We start from the raw sequence: 25,427 nt of genomic DNA, 5'->3' as shown, positions 1-25,427 counted from the left end.
CGTTATTACCGGTTTTTAATCTATGAAAAATATATTTAGAAACTCCTACACACATCACTATCGTCGCCAATATGGAAGTGAAACGTATGTCAACTACTGCGCGACCAAACAACTAGGAAATAAATAACTCAAAAATACTTTCTATTATTTAACTTGGTGAGTAAATATTTACAAAATTATTATTAAAACTTTTTTTTTCACATATTTCGCTTAAAGTTCATCCATTTTCGTGCGTCGTTCACAAACGAAAATACAGTCGATTATCGTCATTGGAGCGTTCGCCGGCGAACAAAGATATTTTGAAAAGATACATAGCCTATAAATATTTAAATCGCATTCGAAAACGATGTAAACAAAACCTTTGAAACATATCCTTTGAGTTTTCATTGATGGTTTTCCTGTAAATTTTTGAAAACATGCCTGTGTGACAATTTAGTTGTCATAGTGTTTACATGTCATACATTATATTATTTTATGTATTTATTGTATTTAAAAGGTATTGGTGTGCGCATCTTTATCTTTACAAGCGTCACACTGTATAAAGTTAAGTGATAATGATGTGTAAATAGATGTTCTCGAGATATTTCGTACGACATGACATACTAATAAAAAAATAACACACACGCTCTGTCTGACATATGTGTAGTTTCGTTTTTTTTTAGTTTTTTTCCTCAAGTTAAAGGAAACGTTCGTCATTCAGCCTACGATTTTGAGGTTTTATGTTAATTTTTATGTATGTTTTTGTAAGTTAGCACATTTTAGCATGACTCTTATTCTTGAATCTTGGAATGACTGAATAACATTGAATGTATCAGCTACTTATTATCTTGTGATGTACAGTATTTTAAGAGAATAGTGTTTTTAATATAAAGTCAAAATGTTATTAATCTTGATTTTTAATGTTTTCATACATAATTACTGTTAGCTAAATGGCCTATAAGATTCACTCTACCTTGTACATTTGTAAGAGTGAGACATCATTATTAAAAAGTGTGCTATGGTAATCAAATTCACACAAATTAGCATATATTTTGGCACTCATGTCTGTGCTTTGGCTGCAATTCAACAAAAACATAGCTAATACTTATTTAAAGCCAATTCAAACAAAATAAACAACTTTATACTATTCCATATTTTCTATGCCTTTGTAAATTTTTCTTATAAGAAAATATTAAAAGCAAACCAATCAAAAGTTTCCCTGAAAAGCACTATTTCCAACTCGCATCCTGCACTAAATGGACATTATTTACTTCAATATTTACTATTTACATGTGTGCACAAAAAATTCACTATAAACACAGATTAAAAAAGTCATGGCAGCCTAGTGGGTAAACAACCAACCTCTTAAGTATGAGGGTGTGTTTGAACCAGGTCATTCAAGTACCAATGCAACTTTTCTAAATTTGTACTCACTTTCTAAGTATATCTTGGACACCAATGACTGTGTTTCAGAGGGCACAATAAACTATAGGTCCAGGTTGTCATTGCACATTTTTGGCAGTCGTTATGGGTAGGCAGAAGCCAGTAAGTCTGACAACCAGTCTTGCTTAATGGTATTGAATTTGTCGGGAAACTGGGTTGAGGAGGTCATATAGATAGACAGTCATTCGTTGTGGCACACTGGTACTCAGCTGCATCCGGTTAGACTGGGAGCCGACCCCAACATAGTCAGGAAAAGGCTAGGCACATGATGATGTATGCACAAGAATTCACTATAAATATATGAACACAGTTTCTTGTACGTCCGTTCACTTGAATTCGCACAAGATCATATGAAGCTAATACATTTTAATATGTTTTTCTGTCATTCCACAGATAGCCATGGATTTGAAGAAGGTATATATTTATTTGTTTTATCACAAAGTTACTGTTATATGCACCTTACTCTGTTTTAATATGTATTCTTGCCGTTTTTAGGATTCTGAACCCAAAGGGTAAAATAAGGCTTTGTTACTGTGACTTCACTGTGGTAGTGATTTTTTTGCTCAGTATATCATGTCATATCATTTGAAATGTTTACAGAATATATTGCTTACTTCAAAAGTAAATAATAAAAATTTGAATATGTGCTAATATATCATGTATGATCTAATCTAGTGGTTAGTGTCCAAATAGGCCTTTATTATTTTCATTTTCTTGTCTATGCGTTGGATAGATTATTGTACTGAACCCTTCTTGCTTGAGGCTGACTCGCACTTAAACGGATTCATAAAGTTTCTGTAGTTATTACATATCGTGGTGACTCGTACTCATATAAGATTACTAGGAAATAAGATGCACAATTCTTATCCTTTGTCTTAATGTGATCTAGTTTTTATTACAACCTTGATTTACTTTTCAAGGGTAAATCTAATATTATAAAGATAAAGAATTTGTTTGTTTTGAACGCGCTAATATCGGGAACTGCAGTTTCAAATAGTTATAGACTATAGACCATTTATCGAGGAAGGTTTTTGGATATTTTTTTTGTCGCGCAAATTAGTTCCCACTGTATATATCCTTGGCAATCGTTATGGGTAGTCAGAAGCCAGTAAGTCTGACACCAGTCTAATCTAGGGGTATTGGGTTGCCCAGGTAACTAGGTTGAGGGGGTTAGATAGGGCATTCGCTCCTTGTAAAGCACTGGTACTCAGCTGCATCCGGTTAGACTGGAAGCCGACCTCAACACAGTTGGTAAAAGGCTCGGAGGATTAGGATCTATGTACTCGAGATATAGATGAAATATTTACGATTAAATATGAAAATATCAAGAAAATGTTAACATTAACAAAGATAATATTAAGCAGTGAAATCTTCTACGAGATAAGACGATATGACGTCTTAATTTATATTGAACTTATTTATCACATCACATTATTATTCTATGTAAAAGCGAAAGTTGTGTATGGCTCATGGATTTTGATGAAACTTAGCAGTACCTAATAGAGTTTATATGATGTCCTCCAAACTCCAAGCCGAATATCGACTACGGCGGCTGTTCTCATGTAAGGAGATTAGCCAGCTGCGCAGGACATATTATAGTGCACAAGCATTTGCGCAGACACAGGTGCACTCACTATTCCTTCACTCTTATAACCCGAACGCGGTGGCGGAACCTAGTAGTAATATAAATACGAAAGTAACTCTGTCTTTCTATCGCGCTTTCACTACCGAACCAATTTTAATGATATTTGGTACACTAATAGTCTAAAACCTAAGAAGGGCCTTTTTTTAGGGACCCCTCCCGCTGTGGGTCAGCAGCGGTGAGGGAGTGTCAGACTCTTACTGACTAAAAACCGTTGTATTCCGTCGTAGGCCTTTTATGTACCAAGCCCGCGGTAACTCGAGCGAACAATCCCGCAGCCCACCTAAGAAAGGTCTTGAAACTATTTTTTATCCGGTTACGGGAAATGGTTCTCCCCAGACGCATGAAACGGCAGCTAGTTTATAATATATGTATTAGTTGCCATTGATGAATCTAAAAAAAACAGTTACTATGATAATTAAGTACTAAAAAAGTATGAATAACAAATGAATGCGCACACGTCGTATTTAAACACTTAACCTACCAAATATGGTTGCCGAATCGTTAAACCATAGTGTAACCTACTTTTTTCTATGCTATTAAATCATAATTTGGAAAGTTCGTCTATGAATCATGCTATTCTACTCAATGGATTTGAGTGAAATTTTAAAAGCAGACTACCTTCCTACCGCGGTTTTACTCACATCCCATGGAACAACTCTGCACACCTGGGTAAAAACAGCATATAATCCGTCTTCGATAAATGGGTGTCAGATTAAAACCGGAAGATTTTTCAAATCTGTCTTTATTTCCTAAGAGCGTTCAAACACAAAACAATATTCAACTTTATTACATTAATCTCCGTTACTAATAAAAATATGAATTTTACACGCTGAACTATTAAACTGGCGATTTCCCGCGGGCTCATCCGAGTCCAAATCTTATGCACCCACAGGTAGGCCTACTTTATCGCATTCCCTACTTATTATTGTGGTCGAATACCACTGTTTCAAGGGAGCTCTTATACAACAAACGGTCCTATTTTAGTTAATTTTATTTTACCATCAAATCCCCCAACTCACTTTTCTCATTCCCCAAAATTCCTCCAACTCACTACTTACATTTTATCGTTCCAGCTAGTTATAATGTCGAGTGTTGGCCGCGGGCGAGGGTACACCGGTCGGCATCACTTGCGGGAGCCCCGCCCTGGGGACGACGCGGACTCGGACGCCGCCAGGACACTGGCCGAATTGAGCCCCAGATCTACTGGTGAGTTGGGGGAACAAGGGAGAATATGATGATGATCATGTCAATTATCGGCTACGGCGGCTGGTCTCTTATAAGGAGATTAGCCATCTTCGCAGGACATTAAGTGCACAAGCATTTGCGCAGACACAGGTGCACTCCCTATTCCTTTACACTCATAGCCCGATGGGACAGCAATCCGACACGACCGGAGAGAGATCAAGCGCAGGACTGACATTTACGTGATCTCCGATGCACGAGTGTATCAATCACCAATTTCCAGGTTTGAGCTGCTTTATGTAAGTTTCGAAAACCCACAAAGCGATTTTGGCCCGACTCAGGAATCGAACCCGAGAACTCGTGCTCAGCAGCCGCGCTTGCGACAGCTAGACCAACGAGGCAGTCGAACAGTGCGGAAATATGCTGCAGGTTCAACAGCCAAACCAACTATGTTGGAAATAGTTTCGAGTCTGGTTGTGGACTTTCTGGCTTCTCCTGACTATATTTAAACACTGACATGGATACACAAAGAGCATAGGTACTATTAGTGTGAAATGAACCAACCCGCATCTCTCGCACGTGGTGATTAACGCTCAATCCTTCTCCATGTGAGAGGAGGCCGCAGCCCAGCAGTACGATACAAATGCTAGTGATGAAATTAGTTTACCATTGTTTAAGATATACTTAGAAAGTACCTTATTATACTGGAGTACTGTGAAATGAGAGTATGAATGCTTTTTTTTTTTCAAACAAGTGTCAAAAAAGGCTACTTACCTGTTTTTGTTGTAAATATGAGTGAGTGGGACAGCTTATTATGGTCATTTACTAGTTACCTGTAGGTACTTAAGTTACCTGTGCTTTATATAATCCATTAACAATAGAATTGTGAGATGGCAATATTAAACGCCTATATGTAAGAAAGAGATGGAATACTAAAGTAGGATTTTTTTGTAAATACAGGTACCTCTTTTGTAGCAATAGATTAAGTAATAGGATACTTTAAATTGTTGAATTTAGAAGCACCTGTGACTTTGTACAGTGAAGTTGTGATTTTGGCCTGTTATTGTCAAAAAGTGGTATTTTGTGGTTCAAAAATGGTGATTAATGAAAGACTAGATTGGGCGGAAGAATGTGCTGAAACGGATACAGGTAGATTTTGATGTTTGAAAATGTCTTGTTATTTACGCGGTTTCACAATCGTCCCGTGAGAACTACTGCCCGTACCGGGATAAAATATAGCTTTGTTACTGGGAAAGAGCGTAGCAACAGTGAAAGAATTTTTCAAATCGATTCAATAGTTTCGGAGCGTTTAGGATATATAGGTTAAAAGTCGTGGTGGCCTAGTGGGCAAAGAACCAACCTCTCGAGTATGAGGGCGCGGGTTCGATTCCAGGTCAGGCAAGTACCAATGCAACTTTTCTAAGTTTGTATGTACTTTCTAAGTATATCTTAGACACCAATGACTGTGTTTCGGATGGCACGTTAAACTGTAGGTCCCGGCTGTCATAGAACATCCTTGGCAGTCGTTACGGGTAGTCAGAAGCCAGTAAGTCTGACACCAGTCTAACCAAGGGGTATTGGGTTGCCCGGGTAACTGGGTTGAGGAGGTCAGGCAGGGCAGTCGCTCCTTGTAAAGCACTAGTACTCAGCTACATCCGGTTAGACTGGAAGCCGACCCCAACATAGTTTGGGAAAAAGGCTCGGAGGAGGAGGAGTTTCGGAGCGTTTAGGATACAAAAAAAATCCTAATCGCACTTGGAACTGTTTTTGAAATAACTACAGACATACATAGCCCACATATATTTTCTAAATACATTTCTTCATTATTTTAACACGCTTCACTTGTAACTATGTAAGAAAATATTGGAATCTTAATTTAACTCACTTCCCGGTCTTCGATTAGGATGAAATTTTGCACACGCTCCGAGTTCTGATGACAATACATGACTAGCTAAGAAACGTCATTACAAATCCAATATGGCGAACTTTAATCAAAATCAAAAGGGTGTTTTTAGTTTATCAAACTATTTTTGTTTTTGAGATTACCCCAGACATAACTATTTTTCCAAAATTTTTAAACTAAATCCCTTCATTTCTTTACCTACAGACCCAACTAGAATGGAAGTGAAGCGCGACGGACCGGCGTTGGAGCCCGACAAGGAGACTCCAGACAAGGAGGCGCCGGAAGAGGACAGCTCGCTCAAAGACATGCTCCGAGTCGACGACCAATATGTACCACTGTTGACCCTGGTGAGTGATATTACTGACAACAGAGGTACAGACACAACTAGTGGGGGTGAAGAGTGACGGACAAGCGTTGGAGCCCGACAAGGAGGCGCTTAGGAGGACAGCTCGCTCAAAGACATGCTCCGAGTCGACGACCAATATGTACCACTGTTGACCCTGGTGAGTGATATTACTGACAACAGAGGTACAGACACAACTAGTGGGGGTGAAGAGTGACGGACAGGCGTTGGAGTCCGACAAGGAGGCGCCGGAGGAGGACAGCTCGCTCAAAGACATGCTCCGAGTCGACGACCAATATGTACCGCTGCTGACCCTGGTAAGTGCGCGGTGATATTACTGGTTTGTTTTACAGGTGAAACATACACACATACATTTTACATGAAATTACTGCTACTAATTATTGCAGCTTATGTTGTAAAATTTCTATTGCACATTAGCAGCATCTTCCCGCAGTTTCACGCGCGTTCCATATCTAGATGAGAATTAAATGTCAAATTATCATATTTATGTTCTTCCCACAAGTCTAAGTTACCTCTTGACCAGTTTGCAGGCAAATTGATTACACATTTGCAATTTTAATAACTGCTACCCGCATTCCGTGTTTCATACAAATAAAGATTCTTATTCTTGTTCCCACCCGCATCCTGAAGAAACGACCTCCAGTTCCCAGATAAAATGTAGTCATGTCACCCGGGGATAGTGTTCTGTAGCCTCAGTCGCTTTGGGCATATTATTGTCTTCTTTTCTTTGCTATATTAGTATAGATCAGTACTTATGTATATTAACAATGGTATTTTCAGTTGGAGCAGTTCTCCCCTGGCGAGGACGGCATCCAGTTCAACCGGAAGCTGCGGCACTTCGAGACCACCGTCTGCTCCATGTGTCCGGACGAGACCCGCCTGCAGTGAGTACCAACATCTTAACATTTTGTACTTACAAACACATTGGTCCCGTTTTTGCATTCCGTACAGGGTTGTTATGAAATTCTTCTGCTTAATGTTTAATTTAAATTAAACTTTTTTTTTCTTCTTTTTATGTTTAATATTTAATTTAAATATTTTATTTTTTTTAATAAAAAAAATATGGTTTTACATTTCACATAACAATGTACCTTGGATGAACCTTGGATTGAGAGGTAAGACCTTAGTCTTACCTCTCAATCCAAGGTACAATATTGTAAATTCTCAACACGGTGTAATTGTGTTGCCTCTTCAACCAGTGGGTTGCGATCTCCGTGTCAATCCAGGTCACAAATGGTTTTGCATGAAACAAAACAGTCGAATGGTGTCTAGGTATTTATCTCAACATAGGTAACGGCTGGTCCCTGGTGATGTAAAAATTCTGTCTTTAGTAAGCAAAACAACACATAGGTACAGTTGGGAACTGCCGTAAGGCGTTCGCGTGGTTTATTTCGTTGAAAAAGTCGGTTGCAATTTAAAATTAGGTATAGAGTACGTTTTGATTTTTCGTGATAGACAAGTCGAGTTTTACTGTCGTTGGGGAGTTTGTTCTACAACTTCTTTTTCCCAGCAATAACCCATGGAACGTGGTGAAGGGTGGGCGTTTTGGGGGCTGTTATTTGCAAATTTGACCTTCAAATAGTGCTGGTTTTCAGCCTAGTTTAAATTTTACCTTATAACCGTTTATTTTTCTATGTTTTCAGGCAAGCATTCAGCACATTCCGCGCCGCAGCCCTGCTGAACCCGGTCACAGCCCGCAAGCTGGCAGCCGTCGGAGCCTCCTTCACCCGTCAGCAGCGACAGCAGCTGCTGCGAGCTGAACTCCTCAATGTGGTCATGCAGGGGACCTTCTCCAGTAAGTGTTACACCATCTGCCTAGCACCGTCATCATCATCATCCTCCGAGCCTTTTTCCCAACTATCTTGAGGTCGGCTTCCAGTCTAACCGGATGCAGCTGAGCACCAGTGCTTTACAAGGAGCGACTGCCTATCTGACCTCCTCAACCCAGTTACCCGGGCAACCCAATACCCCTTGGTTACACTAGTTGTCAGACTTAGGTACTAGCTTCGACTAAGACTAACTTCTAATAACAACTGTCAAAAATGTTCAAATGACAGCCGAGACCCATCAATGTATAACTGAGTCTTCCGAAACACAGAGGAACTCGACATGACAAGATGGTCACCATCCACATACCGAACCAAACGTTGCCTAACCTTATGATTGATAGACCCGTGTGGGTGTTACTTAGCCACAAGCCCCTCTGTATATACATAATATTCAAAATGTTTTTTTTCCTTTATTTCAGAACTAGATGTACTGGAACGCTCAAATCCATTATTTTTAATAAACGCTGCAAACCTCATGGGAGACTATTTTGCAGGTAAATACATCATTTTCATAGTTATAGTATAGTAAGTTCAACTCAGTCGTGCGCGCGGCCCTATGTGTGGGTAACCCTTGTACATATACAGTGACTTTATGTGCGTGACAAGAGGTACAGTCGGGTACAAATACAGTTATTTAGGGGTTGTATACGGCTGTTTAAAGTACAGTTATTACGTAATTTAGTTTATTTATTTATAATGATTCTGTATCGCTACTTGAAAAATCAAATGATGAATTTTCGGATTCGCTACTTTCACCAATGTTAATTTTAAATTCTGACTCCATGTCAAAATGTCTATAGTATTCTTCTTTTTTCTTTTGTACATGTCGACAAGTATTACCCAACATCCCTTCATCAATTTGACTTAAACGTTCATTTATGAGTTTCATTATTTCCGTCTTATTTTGGTCGACATTATGCGAAGCAATATAATTTTTTAAAATTCCCCACACATTTTGTTTCCATTATAATACTAAATTATAGGTCTTTTACATTCTTAGTCCACACATTTATTTATTGTCCGCGTACCCCGAGCTAGAAAATATGTAAGGAGTATTTAATTCATCTTAGATATTTCACTTCATTTATTTCTTAGATACTGTCAATGTCAATTTGAAAAGCCGTATGAGAAAATAATGATAAACTGTAAAATGTAATAATAAAAAGCTTTGAATGTTGTTTCATTTTTTTGAAACGCTACCTGACTCCTTAAAACATTTTCTCCGTGAAGAACTAGACATTTTCGTAGACGACTGTACCCATAACAAAAAGCGATGAGAACACGTCATGCTCGGACGACGTCACTGTCACACGAATGAAAGTTGTATATTTACAAGCCGACGCACACATAGGGCCGCGCGCAAATCTGAGTTGAACTATCTATAACTTATTTACATTATACGGAAATATGACTGCTGAGTTTAAACTAGTTTAAACTTACATTCATTTAAACATTTGTGATACTACCTTCTAACGTTCGTAAAAATGTCACTCACACATTCATGTGTATCGACGTACTTTAATGTTCTTCTCGAGGTCCTGTCCGTACTGAGTGTCGTGCATCGAGCACATGCGTGTGTGACTGACGTTGTTATGATGTTTTTTTTCTGATGAACTCATCACATGCCCCCTCCCGCTGTGGGTCAGCAGCGGTGAGTGTCAGACTCTTACTGACTAAAACCCGTCGTGTTCCGTCGTAGGCCGCGTATGTACCAGGGCCGCGGTAACTCTACATTGCTTCACAACTCTTTACAAGAGAATATATTTAAGCTGTTTTATTAGGAGAAGAAATATAAAATAACTAATGACTAACAAATTATGTACCTATTAATTCACAGAGGCTCGTCTCTGCAACGGCAACAAGGTGCATATCCTGGCGAGTCCGCTGCTGCAGTACATGCGAGCGCTGCTCGCCAGTGACGACATACGGGCACACCGCAGTCTCGCTACACAGGTCTGTATTTACTTATTTATATATTTTGAACTGGCTTTTGTATGTCACTTTGTCCACGTAGACTGCCTGAATATTTTTTTTTAATATGTTAGACAGTGTTTTTTGCAAGGTCTATTACAAGTTTTAAATTTAGTGGATCATTTTTCCAACACACTATCAATTAAACTGAACTTGATTTGTGTACACAAAACGGAGCTGATTGTCAAATTATATATATATTTATAATTACGCTGAGTAAACTTGTACAAAATTCAGCTTATTTCTTCCTGAACATGTCCTTATGAAACATAATATATCCTTATGAATTCTCATTAAGTAGTAATTCGCTCTTTATTGTCTAAGAATGTCATTTTTCTCATTTAATTCAAACATGAAAAAAATTGGAATCAGCACTTCTATAAAAAATGATCTAAAAGGCAGTCTAATTTAGGATCATAATTTTTACCACTGTCGTCAAATAAAATAACATAACTAAAAAATCTAAACGTCAACTTATCTCATTCCAGTTAATGCAGAACGGTCGCGAACTCCTCTCTGTGCTCGCTCAGGAACTAGACGAGTTATCCATCTCCATCCGCCTCCGACTCCTCTCCCCCCCTCCCGTCAGCACCATCTGGCTGCTCCTCTCCGCAGACCTGTGCCTCAACAAGTTCCTCCCCCTCCCCAACACCCTCCAACAGTTCTACGCGGCACATCTTGAGCTCACCACAGAGGAAAACTTCAGCGAAGTCTCCTACGGCTCCTGGAAGAAATCCCCAGAAAAAGATGACTTCAGAAGTGAGACCACTGAAATCGCTGAAAAAGTCAGCCAAAATATATCTCAGATAAGCCTTAATAATAATGAAGATACCAAGCCTAAGTTGAGGCCGATTTTAGGAGCCGGCGCTGGGCTGTTACGACAAGAACAGGCCTTGTCTGTCAGTCAAGATAATTTTGAAACTTGGACGGCCAAAAATAATTTGAACAAGAGATATGACTTGAACTCTTGGCGGCAGCAAGAAGAAGAGAAGAAAGAAGAGATTGAGTTCAACCAGACTGTGTTACCTAATGTACAAAACTTCCCCGTACCCGACTACCCGCCGCCGAATCACAGATTCAACTACCCAGAAAACTTTGTGAACTACCTACAACAAGGGGATGGGACGTATATACAAAATCAGTACACAAATGTAGCCTTTAACCAGCAAGGGGGTGATACTTTCCAGTCATTCCCGGAAAGGACCCCCTCGAATTCCGAAAGACCCCCTGTCGTTGAACGGGTTAACGAAAGGACCCCTGTCCCAACAATGCCAGAGAGGGTTAACAATGAAATACAGAAAAACAGCAGTCGAAGACCCGTAGAGAATTGGAGAAAAGAGAAAAATGATGTTAAAGACGACCCCAACAGGAATAGACAGCGGAATTGGACTCGACAGAAGTCCAAAGACAATGTTAGTGAAGATGAGGATAAAGAGAAATATAAGGATCGGTCTACATCCAGAAATAGGGATGGTAGAGCCCGGATGAACAGGAGAAGCAGTGGGGAGGAGGAAGGTCAGGCAAAGACACCTCCTCGCAGACATGTGACCGAGGTCCCAAGGAACCACAAATATTGGGACCATGATGACCGATGTGATAAGGATTATAATAGTTAGTACGAGAATTTGTAAGCGGTGAGCGTTCTGTGGCAAGTAGACGAATTGGTGGTACGAGGCCTTTTAGACCCCCTAAAAATTCAAGACCCCCTAAGTTGTAGGGGTAAAAGTGTTAGTGCAGTGTTTTTGAGTGGATTTTGAAAATGTTGTCTCGAGTTTGTTGCCAAAATTTTTGGTTCTTTTTACCACTGCCATTGTGAAAGTTTAATTTTAATAATATTTATTTTCGCACTGCCAAAATTGCCCCAAATTAAGGTATGGTTCTAAAAAAATGGGGATATTTTTGAAGAAAAGTCAGGTAACTACCAAAAATACTGTATTGAACATACAATTTTATTTTTAAGGGGTCTTATAGCCAAAATTATATTGCAAACGCCACCTATATTAAAAAATAAACTTAAATATGGACTTTACTAACCAAAATTGGGATTAAAATAGTGAAATTTAAAGTGACAAAAGACACTAGTGACTTAGTGACAAAAAGTGGATGCCAGTTGAAAATTTTAGTGTTAAAAAAGTACCGTCTTTACTATTTCTCTTTATAAACTTATGTATAAGATTAGTTCAAATTTTAACTGTAATAATCGAATAGATAGTTTATATCGAGATATAGTTAAATAGGTATTTAGTGTACTTATTTTGTTTTGGTATAAAACGAACCGATAATTTTTTTGTCCGATTTTTTACTTAGATAAATTGGAAAGTGAAATAAATTTTTTTATTGATAATTTTGACATTAGTGTATAGTTTAGACATTAGTCCATAATATATCGGGTGTGTCGTACCTAATGAAATTAAATAAAATACGTTAATATACTGGTTAATATATGTCGATTAACACAAAGAAAAAGAAATACGATATGAATTCTTCAAACAAAGTAAATAGAATATAAATTTGCGAAAATTAGAAAACCACATAAGAGTCAGTCATTACAAACAACTGAAATTGTCCCTTAAAAACTGACAGCTGTCAACTAGTCAAAACATTCGATACTCCTAACTTTATCTTTGCTTTACACATGATGTTGTAAATTATGAAAACTAAAAATGGTTATTTTTTTACAATTCGCCATAGAATATCATAAAGTATATGTGATAGGTTTTAATGTGATTAGATACGACACACCCTGTAATAACAGTGCTTATCTTAAAAAAAATTGGACGATTTATCGGACGATAAAAAATCGGTCGTTTCCTAAGACCTTGTTTAGATTATACTTTTAGCACTATTTTGTAATATAATATTAAAATGTGTTCATAAATTCGTTAAGTAACTTTGGACAAAATAATATACGAAAAATATTAGAAATTTTGTTAATAACATGCCTGAAAAATTTTATATTTTGTATGTAAGTGATTTTAAAAGAATTATTTAAATAAGGTCTCAGACGACCTTATAAAGGTCGCCGGAAGACGCTGGATGCAGATCGCCTCCAACAGGTATCTGTGGAGATCTAAGGGGGAGGCCTATGTTCAGCAGTGGACGTCCTATGCCTGAGATGATGATGATGATGATGAAGGTCTCAGAAACAATTATGAAAATTGTAAAGGTTTTTTTTAACTACTGAATATTTAACTGACTCTACTTTTTGATAGTTAAAAATGTCGAGTGCTAACTGAAATTACAAAATAACGGTTAATTCCATTAAGGAATATTAATTTAATTTAGTAATTAGACATTTAGAATATAATGAAATATACTTTTCTCTCATTTCAAATAGTGGTAGTCATTATAATTAATTAATAAATTGAATTCTTAAGTCAATCTTAAGTTTTTTAACAGGACTGTAGAATTTTAGGATGTTGACAAAAGTTGCGATTATTAATCGCATGTGCGATTTTTTGTCGCAGTTGCGATTTGAGCGCCATATTCAATAAAAACTTTCACATAATGTAAAACAGATATTTAATTTTTATTAAATACAGCTGCGACAAAAAGTCGCAATGTTTGTGCGCGTCCTAATAAAACTTACTCTTTAGTTGCTCAAATATTTAGTTTCAGATCATGACAACAATATATAAAATAGTAATATTCTAACTAAATTGAGCAAATTATATTTTAATTGGAAAACTAATGACTTTGGACGTTAGAGGGCATTAACGACTTTCAATGAAAAGTTGTTATTTTGTACGCAAGTATTAATATTGAAACAGACATTAATATTACTTTAGCTGTTTCGTTCCAAGATTAGCTAAAAGCCCAAAATATTTAAGTGCTGGTTCTAGGTGTAGGGTTAACCGTCTTACATGAAACATATATCCCAAGTTAAGACAATTCTGTTTTCTTGGTAGTCAGTTGAAAAGGTCACCAAAAAATCGCCCGGGGTGCGAAATTACTAAAGCCAGCTCTGCTTAAAATAAATTGATGTGCTCATTCAAAATAAAAATAGTAAATAGTCTTATGCTCATTTTCACCAACAAGTACCTAAATTTAGGGAATACTTACCTAATACAATTTCGTTTTCACCAAAGTTTAAGTGTCCCTTACAACTTTTAAGTATTGGGGCAGCCATTACTCTAAGTGACACTTAGTTAGGTAAACGATTGTTGGTGAAAACGGACATTAGTATACCTTCTAATACTGCTAATTAAAATAATATAATTCAAGTTAATTTCACTTGTAAGTCGGATCAGATGCACTCGATAAATACAATACTTACTAATATAGATCTGTCTGTCGCGCTTTGAAAAACTACTGAAATTATTGAAATGAAAAGTGGTATACAGATAACCTGAGAAAGTACTTAGACTAACTTTATCTGGGTGCAGGAAGGTCCTCCCTCGGAATGCGGGTGAAACCGCGTCTTTATAATTAAGTCTTGGCCGAACATCGGTCATAATGGCTATTACTATAATTTATTTGGTGTTTTTACACAGAAAAAAAAGTTAATTTAGAATAACATTACCGACCGACCTAATGCCGGTCATTTATCGTCTTATTTCATCTATTTACACCCGTTATATCTTTACGGGATACATAATTTTAAAAAAATCGAAAATAAAACTATTAGTAGGTTACGAAAAAAAAACAAACTAAATAAAAAAAAAAAAAACCTACTAATTAGTCTTGCCAGCCAAGTATGTCATGGAAAATAATTAAAATTTATGTCGAGTTAGAAGTCAGAAAGTCTGATAACCAGTCTCCAAGGGTTATTGGGTGTCCAAGTAACTGGGCTGAGGAGGTCAGATAGGCAGTCGCTCCTTGTGGCGCACTGGTACTCAGCTACATCCGGTTAGACTGGAAGCCGACCCCAACATAGTTGGGAACAGACGAGGCAGAGAATATTTTTATCGAGTGTATACTAAGTATGTTTTAACTTATCTGATCTAATACTGAACAAGTGAATTGGCGTGGCTATATTAATATGGACGTACACTGTAACATTTTTATGGTAAATATGATTTTAAATAATGTCTTATTTTTTGGGTGAGAACTAGACTAACATTGAAATGTAATTATTGAAATACTGACATTATTTAGCCGGTTCTTTCTTATCGAATGAGCTGCAGGCTTAATCACCTAACAAGCCCTAGTGTCAGAGTTTTCACAAATCCGCCTGACGGCCTCTGACGTGGAATCGTGGATTTAGAAGCCAGAAAGTGTTTAAAAAATTGTAAGTCTACCCAAAATTAAGAATTCATATGGTTTCCAAAACATGTAATAAAACTTATACTAATATATATAATAAAGAGGAAGCATATAGTTTGTTTGTACGTAAATTCTCCGAACTATTGAACCGATTTAAGAAAAATCATTTACTGTTGGAAAGCTACACTCTTCCCGAGTAACAATACGCTATATTTTATCCCGGGACGGGAAGCAGGTGAAACCGCGGGAAAACGTATGCGGGATAACGTATAAACGTATAGTTCTAAATATAATGCATAATAATGAATGTTAATTCTTATTTTTCATATTGTTATTCATAGTTTGAGATAACTAGATTTAAAATAAATATAGATTTAAGACTTACTATAAACAAATAAAATTGGGATAGTGAATTTTGGAAAATGGATAATGATTTTTACAGTGATTTGCATTGTTGAGAAATTCTACTCGAACGAAGTTAAGACAAATATATATATAACAAAATAAATTTCAAATTATAAGTTTCGATTCCCATTAAAAAATATAGTTTGGGTAGCATTTCAAAACACTGTAATTCACTTGAAAACTTTATAAAAATCTTTGTAAGATTCTGATAATGTATTCTATTTGTTGTTACAAATAATTTGACTATGAAAAGAAATTAAATTCAATAAAATATAAGCAAAGATTTAATAGCAAACAAAGGGCAAATAAAGTAGTTTTATTTATTCAATTCTAAGCCTTACAAATTATGATTATAAACGACAAAAAGATTGGCGAGGCGAGAAAAATTGCAAAACTATTCTTAACCAGCTCATTTTAAGAAAGTTTGTAATTTTTTGTCTGTTTACGTTATCAAATGAGGATTAAGAAATGTATGATACAAAGAAACTTAGGTATAACTGGAGACCAAGGTACAAAGCATTATGTACTTGATGTAAGAAAAGGTATTACCTACTGAAAAAGTAAAGAAATCGGCGATTTCAAGTCGGGAGAATTTTTTCACTATTTCCAAATGGTTGACTGATTTTCAACTACCTACTGTCTTGATCCTAATTTCAGCATCTTACAATTATAAAAAAACACTTCAGCGTATGTGTATTCATCCGTTTCGGAGTAATTAATGTGTAGACAAACATAATGTTAAAACTTATCAAAAACTGTGTTTATTGGGGACTAACTATTAGTTTCTTATAAAAGTTAATATTAAGAATATCTTTGAACCTTGGATTCTAGTTAAATCTTTAAGTTTCTTGTAGAACCATCGCTCGAGAATAAGTACCTGTATAGAATAATTCATTGTTATGCACAATGATCTAATTATTACTTTTAACTTTAGTCTCAAACAAACCGTGGGGTTTAATATAAGGATTATAAGGTCTAAATTACTCCCCAAACTGGGTCATTTCTAAGGTCTGAACTTAAAATGCTGGGATAATACTTCAAAATATACATATATATTTATTCTTACTTTTGGCAAGTTACTCTCTTCCCGAGTAATATAGGCTGTCATATTTTATCCCGGTACGGGCAGTAGTTCCTACGGGACGCAAATCCGGGGGAAATCGGCTAGTTTGCCAAATAAATGTGTTTTGAAGTATTATCCAAGATTATAAGCTGAAATAAACCGTTAAGAAGTTCTCAACGTACATGGCCAGTAAATACATATTGGTATTTTCAGTAATGCCAGAAGGCCACGATGTCACCATAACATTAGTTAGTTAATTAGTCAAATATGTCGGTAATGTTATTATAAACCCGCGGTTTGTTCACGGGTTTCTTGCAAAATTGTACTGATGAGCACACTTCAGTAAGTACCTACTATGTTATATTTTTATGCCTTTTCACCCACCTGTAAGAAAATATTAGCTATGGTAATCTACACACGGTTACCTACATATTGTCCAAGTATTTTCTCTGTAAGTAGCATCCAAAGTATTTTTGAGAATTTTTGCATGTGAAATTTCTCAATTTAGGACGAATAAATTGTATAATTTTGCAAGAAATCCGCCTTATCTATTTATGGGATAGAAATAATGCATTGTAAATTAGCTAAATAAAAACAAAAAAAAAGGTATATTTTAGATTTTTCTAAGGTTTCGTAATGAAAACAAAATGTTGTGGTATTTTTTTTTCGATTAATTAATTAACAAAGTATATTTAATTATGGTAGCTTTCGCGCCTTATTTAACTTTTAATTGGGTAGGATGAAATGGCTGACAGTATCGATTATATTTCACTTAAAATTCCTAATGAAAACTCAATAGTTTTCAGTATAAGAAAGAAATGCAAATAAAAATGAACTGTATTTCTTAAGCTTAGAGTTGAAAGTTAAATATAATCAATATTGTTAGTTAATATTTGGCTCAAGAAGCTAACTAGGCGCAATTTAGGATACTTAGTTGAAATAGATGCCTGATTGACACGACTTTATTTCTGTAAAATTACCTATTTTCAACCACAATTTGACAAAAACTTACATACTCGAACATAGGTACACCTACCGATTTCTTCAAACAGAACTTCGAAAATATTTCGAAAAATGCAATTTGTCGTGTCAATGGGTAGTCTTCTTAAGTCTGTGTTTATTGAAAAATACAGACGCACGTAGTTACTTCATCCCTTAAACAAAATGGAATATTGGATTCGTCCAATCTTAACTTTCTTCAAACTATTTCACACTTGAAGTCAACTCTATAATTGAGACATAAGATTCATAAAAGAATGTATTTGAACTAAGATTCAATAATGAAAATTGTTTGTCTATAAAATGGGGATTTTGACTTAATGCTGTAATATTGAAATATAGGAATGTTATTTTGATTCTGCTCGAAAATATAGGAAAACTTTCTCAGATATGGATTTAATAATTCTTTTTTTGCTTTATTTTATCTTAAAAGACCAATGTAATATTTTGTGACACCTTTTATATCCTATAGGTTGTAATGCATGAAAAGATCTCAAACTAAAAAAAATGGTGTATGGATTATTGCATTTTTAAGATAGTTAAAACTAATTAGATGATTATAAGTTTCTTCATATGAATTGTATCGAAAGTTATAAATCTGAATATTCTCATCACGTTTAAGCTTATTTTAAGTGACTGTAAGGTTTTTAATGTTTAGTTAAATTTTTCCAAATCTATGTCTTTGCTTTACTCACGGCCAGTTTCTTCATCAAAAGTTAAAGTAATGTCTAAAGTAAAAGTAACGGTCAAATACGTTTTTTCAAGGCTAAAGTGACAGCAAAACTAATAGAAAAATTGAATTTGACCGTTACTTTTACTTTAGACATTACTTTGACTTTTACTTTGGCTTTAACTTTTGATGAAGAAACTGGCTGTTAATAATATTGTACAAAAGTTAATTATTTTAGTTATAACTTGTATAATGCGAAGGGATGGGTAACTGCGTAGTTTTTTGTTACTATAAAAATAATTTCGATTTGAAGGCGGTCAAGTCGCTGCGGTTTTGTTAAATTATGTAATCTCGAATAAATTGAAATATGATTTCAGTTTTGATGTTTTATTTCTTTCCTGTAATTACTTCCAGCGCCCAGGTAGAGGGTAAACACTTACCAGTGTAAATCTATACTTATAATAAATCTGTTGAGAGGTCAATTCTGTACCTTGAGTACATTTCCAAAATAACTATTAGGGGGTGATTAGTGATCGATACTGATGCCAAAAATGCAATCAGAAATTTTTTTGTCTGTCTGTCTGTATGTTATGGAAACAAAAACCACTTGACGGATTTCAACGAAACTTGGTACAATGATACTCATACTCCTGGGCAGGTTATAGGATATTTTTCATCACGCTACGATTAATAGGAGCAGAGCAGTGAAGGTAAATGTTGGGAAATTCTGATTATATTTGTCTATTACGTTTATAACACTCTCACTCACACGTACGTACTATGTACTCAACGTAATACCTATATTTATTAATATGGTACAGTTGCGTACACAAGCGTTAGGAAAAAATAAAACAATTGCATTTCTTGAATGAAAAATATTTTTTTAATAATAATGCCACTATCTACGATAAAAATAACTATAACTCCTATAACTTTTTAATTACTAGTACTAGTAAAGTGTATTTTACGTTTAAATTTTTATCTTTTAAACCCTACGACTTTTTCTAAATCTGTTTTTTAAACAAATATAAATAAATTCAAAACAACGTATGTAAAAATCTACAGCTCTCTATGTAAGCGCTTTATATGAAAACTAGCTAATGGCCAAACGTTCGCGTAGCGGAAACTTGAATTTCTCCGAAGTTTATGCATGCACTGATTTCATTCATACATAATCAATTATACACAAATACACACTAATTTTAGGACACATCTGTTTTCTTCTAAAGTCTATGGATTAAAAAAAGTTCCGCCAGGACAACGTTCGCCCAGCGGAATCTGTTTTTGGTGAATTTCTCCACAATGGCTGCATACACAAATTTTTATTTACCATACACAATTATAGGACGTCTTACACTTATTATCTGCATAATTAAATCTTTAAATTCAACAACATTCCGCTGCGCGAACGCACACACTCGCGGCGCGGTGACTGCGCGAGCTTCATACAATATTTGGCTGTTGGTGCGATTGATGCGATCCTTATTCTTAGGGTCAATCCCCACTGAAAGAGCAGCGGCCGGCAGCGGCCGCAAATGCAAGTGATTGAGCTTTAGCGTGGCGGGCCGCGCCGCGCTCTTATGGCCGCTGCTCTTTCAGTGGGAATTGACCCTTATTGCGCGACTTTTAGGTTTTAAATAATTTATTTTTAACTTTCTTTTGTTGTTATTTTATAAAATAGGTTAGTACCTATTACTTATTTTGGTAGTGTTTAAATATTCGTTCAAATTATTAATAGTTTATATTTTATTTCTTAAAGTAGTAGTAGATACGCATAGGTAGGTATAGACTTAGATAATTGGAGGGGCTGGTGTTTATTATTTCTTCCTCTCTTTGCACAAAGTCCGACTCTAATGCGGACGAAGTCGCTGGCAGAAGCTAGTACGAAATAAAAGAAAAAAGTAAGATTTTAAATAGTTTTATTATAATAAAAATAATGTACATACCCACAGCTTAAAATACGTAACTTAAGTATAGATAACAACTAAAACATGATAGGAACATCAGTAACGATGATTTATTTACAAAATAAAATGATTTAAACTGACAGCCCACACGAAACATACAATATTGGTTTATGTGCTGCCCCACTGCTGGGGAAATCCTCTTTCTTGTACAGAGAAGGCATTGATTAATACTAATATTGTTTTTGAACTATTTAAATGTACCTTTACAATACAATACATTAAATATACCTGAAAACATTTACACATAAGTAACTTCCGTCTATATGACTCCTTATTTTGACCGTACTACAAAATCACAAAATATGGAATGAGTAGCAACTTAAAAATGGGATATTATAAATTGCATATCAAATAAATAATCGCCTATCAATTAATACTCATCATTTATATTCTTTTTTACATCAAATAACTTAGTTCACTACAAATAAACTAAATGTTTAACAACACTCAAACTGCAGATAATTCGAAATTATACATCAATATGACATTGCTTTTTTTATTATAATGCAATACACTTAAATTTATTCTTGTACAAAAATACTACATACATAGCATTAATACTGACTGCACAGCAAATTTTCCATATTTCATAGCAAAATAACTATCCCAGTCGCATATTAACCAGTAAGTACAACAAAACCTGTTCATCATATTTGTCTTAATTTTCAAGAAGCCATGCTCGACAAATTAAATGATTATTATAACAAAAAAATCCTGTCACATTGCATTATTTCTAAAAACAGAACAAATTAACTGAAAAAGGTTCGCGGCTTCGCGCGCTTTTTCGTCACTGGAGTGCAGAGTGGCGCGAGTGAGTAAGATAGAGTTCAATTAAAAAATATTGTATTAAAAATTGAAGCTAGTAACGAAAACAAATCGCTGCAAAACCGACTCCACGTAGTCTTGTCTGCCCTACCCCTAGAGTGCAATTCAAAACCGCGTAGGCGCGGAGGGGCGAGGCGGCCTGCGAGCTGAGGAGCAGGTAATTTTAACGCTCGCCAACGCGGTTGAGGCTGGCCGGCTCGGCCGGCCAGTAAGCCGAAGCTGCGGTGGTGAGCGTGAAAATCATCTGCGACGATAAGCTCGCATTTGACCGCCGGAGCCACGAAGCGCCGGAGCCGTGACAGAAGTGATGCTTGCTGCATGTTGCATGCTTACTTCCATGTTGCATGCCTGGTTACATGCTGCATGCCTGCTTTCATGCTTCAGGCTTGTTTGCATGCTTCTTACAGGAAAATAAAAATTCCAAAACTATGCCAAAAGATGATTCTGACTATAAACATTCTGAAATATGATATTATAGTAGTAGCCTTTTAATGACTACTTATATGAAATGTATGCCAAAAGGAAATACTGACAATGACTGACAATGCACCAGCCCTATTTTTTTAAAGAACTATAGTATGTATATGCAAGCATATCATCGGACTTGCGATCCGACTCAAGTACGTGGCGCCAGCTGCAGAAGCTAAAAATGTTGCCTATTATTATTAGGGCAAAAAAGGAAACGTGTACGCCCCGCGAAAGCAAGACGCGCTTTAATAATTCAATAAATTACAATTTTGTATTTAATTTTATATTTTTTTGCTGGTCTCATTATGCCGTAATTAATAAATAATAAGATGACTGAGACAAATAAAATGCTGTTTCATTCTGAAAAACTGCTGTAAATAATATAAAAATAGAAGCTATATTTAAAAGAAAAAGAGTTAACATGTATAATGTGCATTAAGATTATTAGCTGTGCATTGATGAAAAAGCTTTTGCTTTAGGAAAAATCGCTGTACGCTGCGAAAATAAATTGTAGTGTGTTTAGTGATATTTTGAGTTGAATATTTTGCTGTGCAATCAGTAATTTTGATGGGAATTCGGAATCTTATTGCATAGAAAAAGGATATTTTTTGATTTGCGTTTAAATACTACCCCTTAAAAATTGATATACAGGTATTAAAATAGGTATATGTATGGAAAACGACGACAATTAGTTTCTTTAATTTATTATTTTCAGTTTCTTTTTTTTATGTAACACAGAATGAGATTTTTTCTATACTAATATGATTTGAAATTCTTTCGCTGATGCGTAGATATTCCAGAGTAACATAGGCTATATTTTATCTCGGTAGGGGCAGTAGTTCCCACGGGACGCGGGTGAAACCGCGGGAAAACGTCTAGTATTAAATATATTTATTGTTGCTATGATTGGCTATGCTGTACTTCATTGATATAAACATGTGCGTTATTTACAAATGGCACTACAATAAAATAATGAAAAACATATTGGACAAATTCAATATTTTGAGAAAGTTAAGCATACTGTCAAGTGCTATTTTTAACCATGATAAAAAAAAAACTGTTACAATATTATTTTGGAAATATAAAATGCCTATTTGGCACGTTAAACTGTAGGTCCCGGCTGTCATTGAACATCCTTGGCAGTCGTTACGGGTAGTCAGAAGCCAGTAAGTCTGACACCAGTCTAATCAAGGGGTATCGGGTTGCCCGGGTAACTGAGTTGAGGAGGTCAGATAGGCAGTCGCTTCTTGTAAAGCACTGGTACTCAGCTGAATCCGGTTAGACTGGAAGCCGACCCCGACATAGTTGGGAAAAGGCTCGGAGGATGATGATGATGATGATGATAAAATGCCTATTTACACAATATTACGATGTTTACTTTGTCATACAATAGTTTCATTACAGATAGGAAATGAAATTAAGTAATTTGTTTGATTTTCTATAATGTATAAATGCAAAATGTGTGTTGCGTTACCATGGCTACGAACTATCTATTATTAAAAGAATACAATTTTGGTGACTACATGGAGAAAATAAACCGGCCAAGTGCGAGTCGGACTCGCGCACCGAGGGTTCCGTACAAATCCTGGTTAGATAAAAAGTGAGTCTCGCGCCAACCGTTCAGTTTAGAACAATCATAGTTATGGTAATTTCGTGAGAGTCAAAATAGCTAATATTTTTTATTTTATAATATAACTAAAATAGTAGGCCAGTACCTTGTAAAAGTTATTTTATTAAAGTTATTTATATACAACATTTTATAGTCATCATTCAGAAATCTGATTGAAAATAACTAATTATGTCTTAAAGGTCATTGGGCATATCTGACCCGCTTTGTAAAAAGTGGCGGACATGAATCAAAGTAGTTTTAAATCGTGGAGAATGGTATGACGTTTCTTTGAATGTCCAGGATCGTTTGAAAAATATAATAGACAAGCAGTTTCAGAGGATTTTACAGGTTGCAATGCTAGTTTTTATTGTTAAAGACTTTTCATAAAGAAAGGATCTGGAAACCCTGAGTAATCGAGGGCAACTCTTGAATATTGTAGTCACGCATCGAGTCAAAACCAGACATGTGAGTGTATTTTTGAGGGTACTTGTAAACAGTGAAGGTTTGGAGCTGATTTGATTATGGAGACTACAGAGAGTCGAGGGAACTCCTGAACGGTATGTTGCAACTACCACGTGTTTGGGCTTATTTTATTCGTATTGGCGAAGACTTTCCACATAGATAGGTTTAACTGCCATTGTGGGATCGATAGCAAAGATCAGATATAGTTATGGGAACTCCTTTACAATTTATAACGTAACCTTGTGTTGGAGCTTATTTTATTTTAGGTGATGAGAATTCACTACTAATGGGATCTATTATTTTTTTAAACATGCATAGAGTTCTCTCGACTTTCTCACGTCTCCATCATCAGGTAAGCTCTAAACTTTCACTGTTTGATAGTATCACCAGACATACATCTGAGAATCAAGTTTTAATCCTATGCATGCCTACAATTTTTTATAGTTGCCCTCGATTTCTCAGGATTTCCATCATCAGATCCTGACCTGATGACAATGGAAATAAACGGCGAGTATACTCTTTCACTACAAAGAAATGATTTCTCAAATCCGTCAAATTTGGTCGTTTAAATTCCCCATTGAAATGAGGAAAATATTTGATGTTTACACCTGATTTTCTCTAGATTCTCACGGTTCACATAGATGCGACTAATGCCATAGTAAATCAGAGCCTTTATCATTATACTGTGCTATATTTCGTTCGTATCCGCCGTGGGTATGGTTTTCATACTAAGGTGCCCAATGACCTTTGAATGATTTAAAATTTTTCATAGTTTAGTGGCAATTATATTTAAGAAGTGTTTGATATGAATTTCAACTTTAATATCTCTACGCGTTCATGTAAAAAAGGGTAGTTAGTAAGTTTATAATTATTAAAAAAATATTTTATGTCGTGTAAGCAAAAATAATATTTTAATATTTTATGTAACTTCAAATTAATCATTTTCGCAATTTTTCCTTTATCTGTACTATATAACGCTGCTTCGTGGCGAATTTCAAGATTCTGAGTTCACGGGAAGTACCTTGTAGGTTTTGATTCCCTAGCGTGTGACAGAAATTCGTCTAAGGTGTCGGTATAACTGCTGTATCTTTTGATCGCGTTAACTTAGAAGTTTGTTTTTTTCACTGCCTAAAGGGACAATAGACTTAGGTATTTGGTATAAATTTCAATTTGATACCTTTATTCGTTCGTGAGAAATAAGGTAGTAAGTTTCATTTTATTAAAATATATTTTTTTATATTATATAACTAAAAAAATGAGATTTTCGTAATTTTTCCTATATTTGCATTATATGACAATACTTCATGCCAAATTTCAAGACTCTGAGTTTACGGGAAGTACCCTGTAGGTTTTGATTCCTTTGCGAGTGTCGAGAATTTGTTGAAAATATCGACATAATCGGTTGTATCTTTTGATTGGCTTGGCTTAGAAGCTTGAT

At 35.7% G+C, this 25,427-nt stretch overlaps 1 protein-coding gene across 2 annotated transcripts; it reads left to right on the top strand.

Moving 5' to 3' along the window:
* The first annotated feature begins 53 nt into the window (after positions 1-53).
* Positions 54-12,785, top strand: LOC124643476. Of its 2 annotated transcripts, XM_047182467.1 has the most exons (8): positions 54-156; positions 4,141-4,273; positions 6,357-6,499; positions 7,297-7,400; positions 8,160-8,311; positions 8,765-8,839; positions 10,183-10,298; positions 10,805-12,784. In XM_047182467.1, exons 2-8 carry the CDS (start codon positions 4,150-4,152, stop codon positions 11,930-11,932), a joined length of 1,842 nt encoding a protein of 613 aa, XP_047038423.1. In that variant the 5' UTR covers positions 54-156; positions 4,141-4,149; the 3' UTR covers positions 11,933-12,784. The 2 variants fall into 2 exon arrangements, with proteins under 2 accessions (XP_047038423.1, XP_047038424.1); XM_047182468.1 differs by lacking the exons at positions 54-156; positions 4,141-4,273; positions 6,357-6,499 and adding an exon at positions 6,575-6,655 and having other exon boundaries at positions 10,805-12,785.
* Positions 12,786-25,427: the final 12,642 nt, after the last annotated feature.

The sequence above is a fragment of the Helicoverpa zea genome, chromosome 27, assembly GCF_022581195.2.
Source record: "Helicoverpa zea isolate HzStark_Cry1AcR chromosome 27, ilHelZeax1.1, whole genome shotgun sequence".
Taxonomy (NCBI): Eukaryota; Metazoa; Arthropoda; class Insecta; order Lepidoptera; family Noctuidae; genus Helicoverpa; species Helicoverpa zea.
Note: the sequence above shows the minus strand (reverse complement) of the source record. Positions and strands in the feature narration are given on the sequence as shown.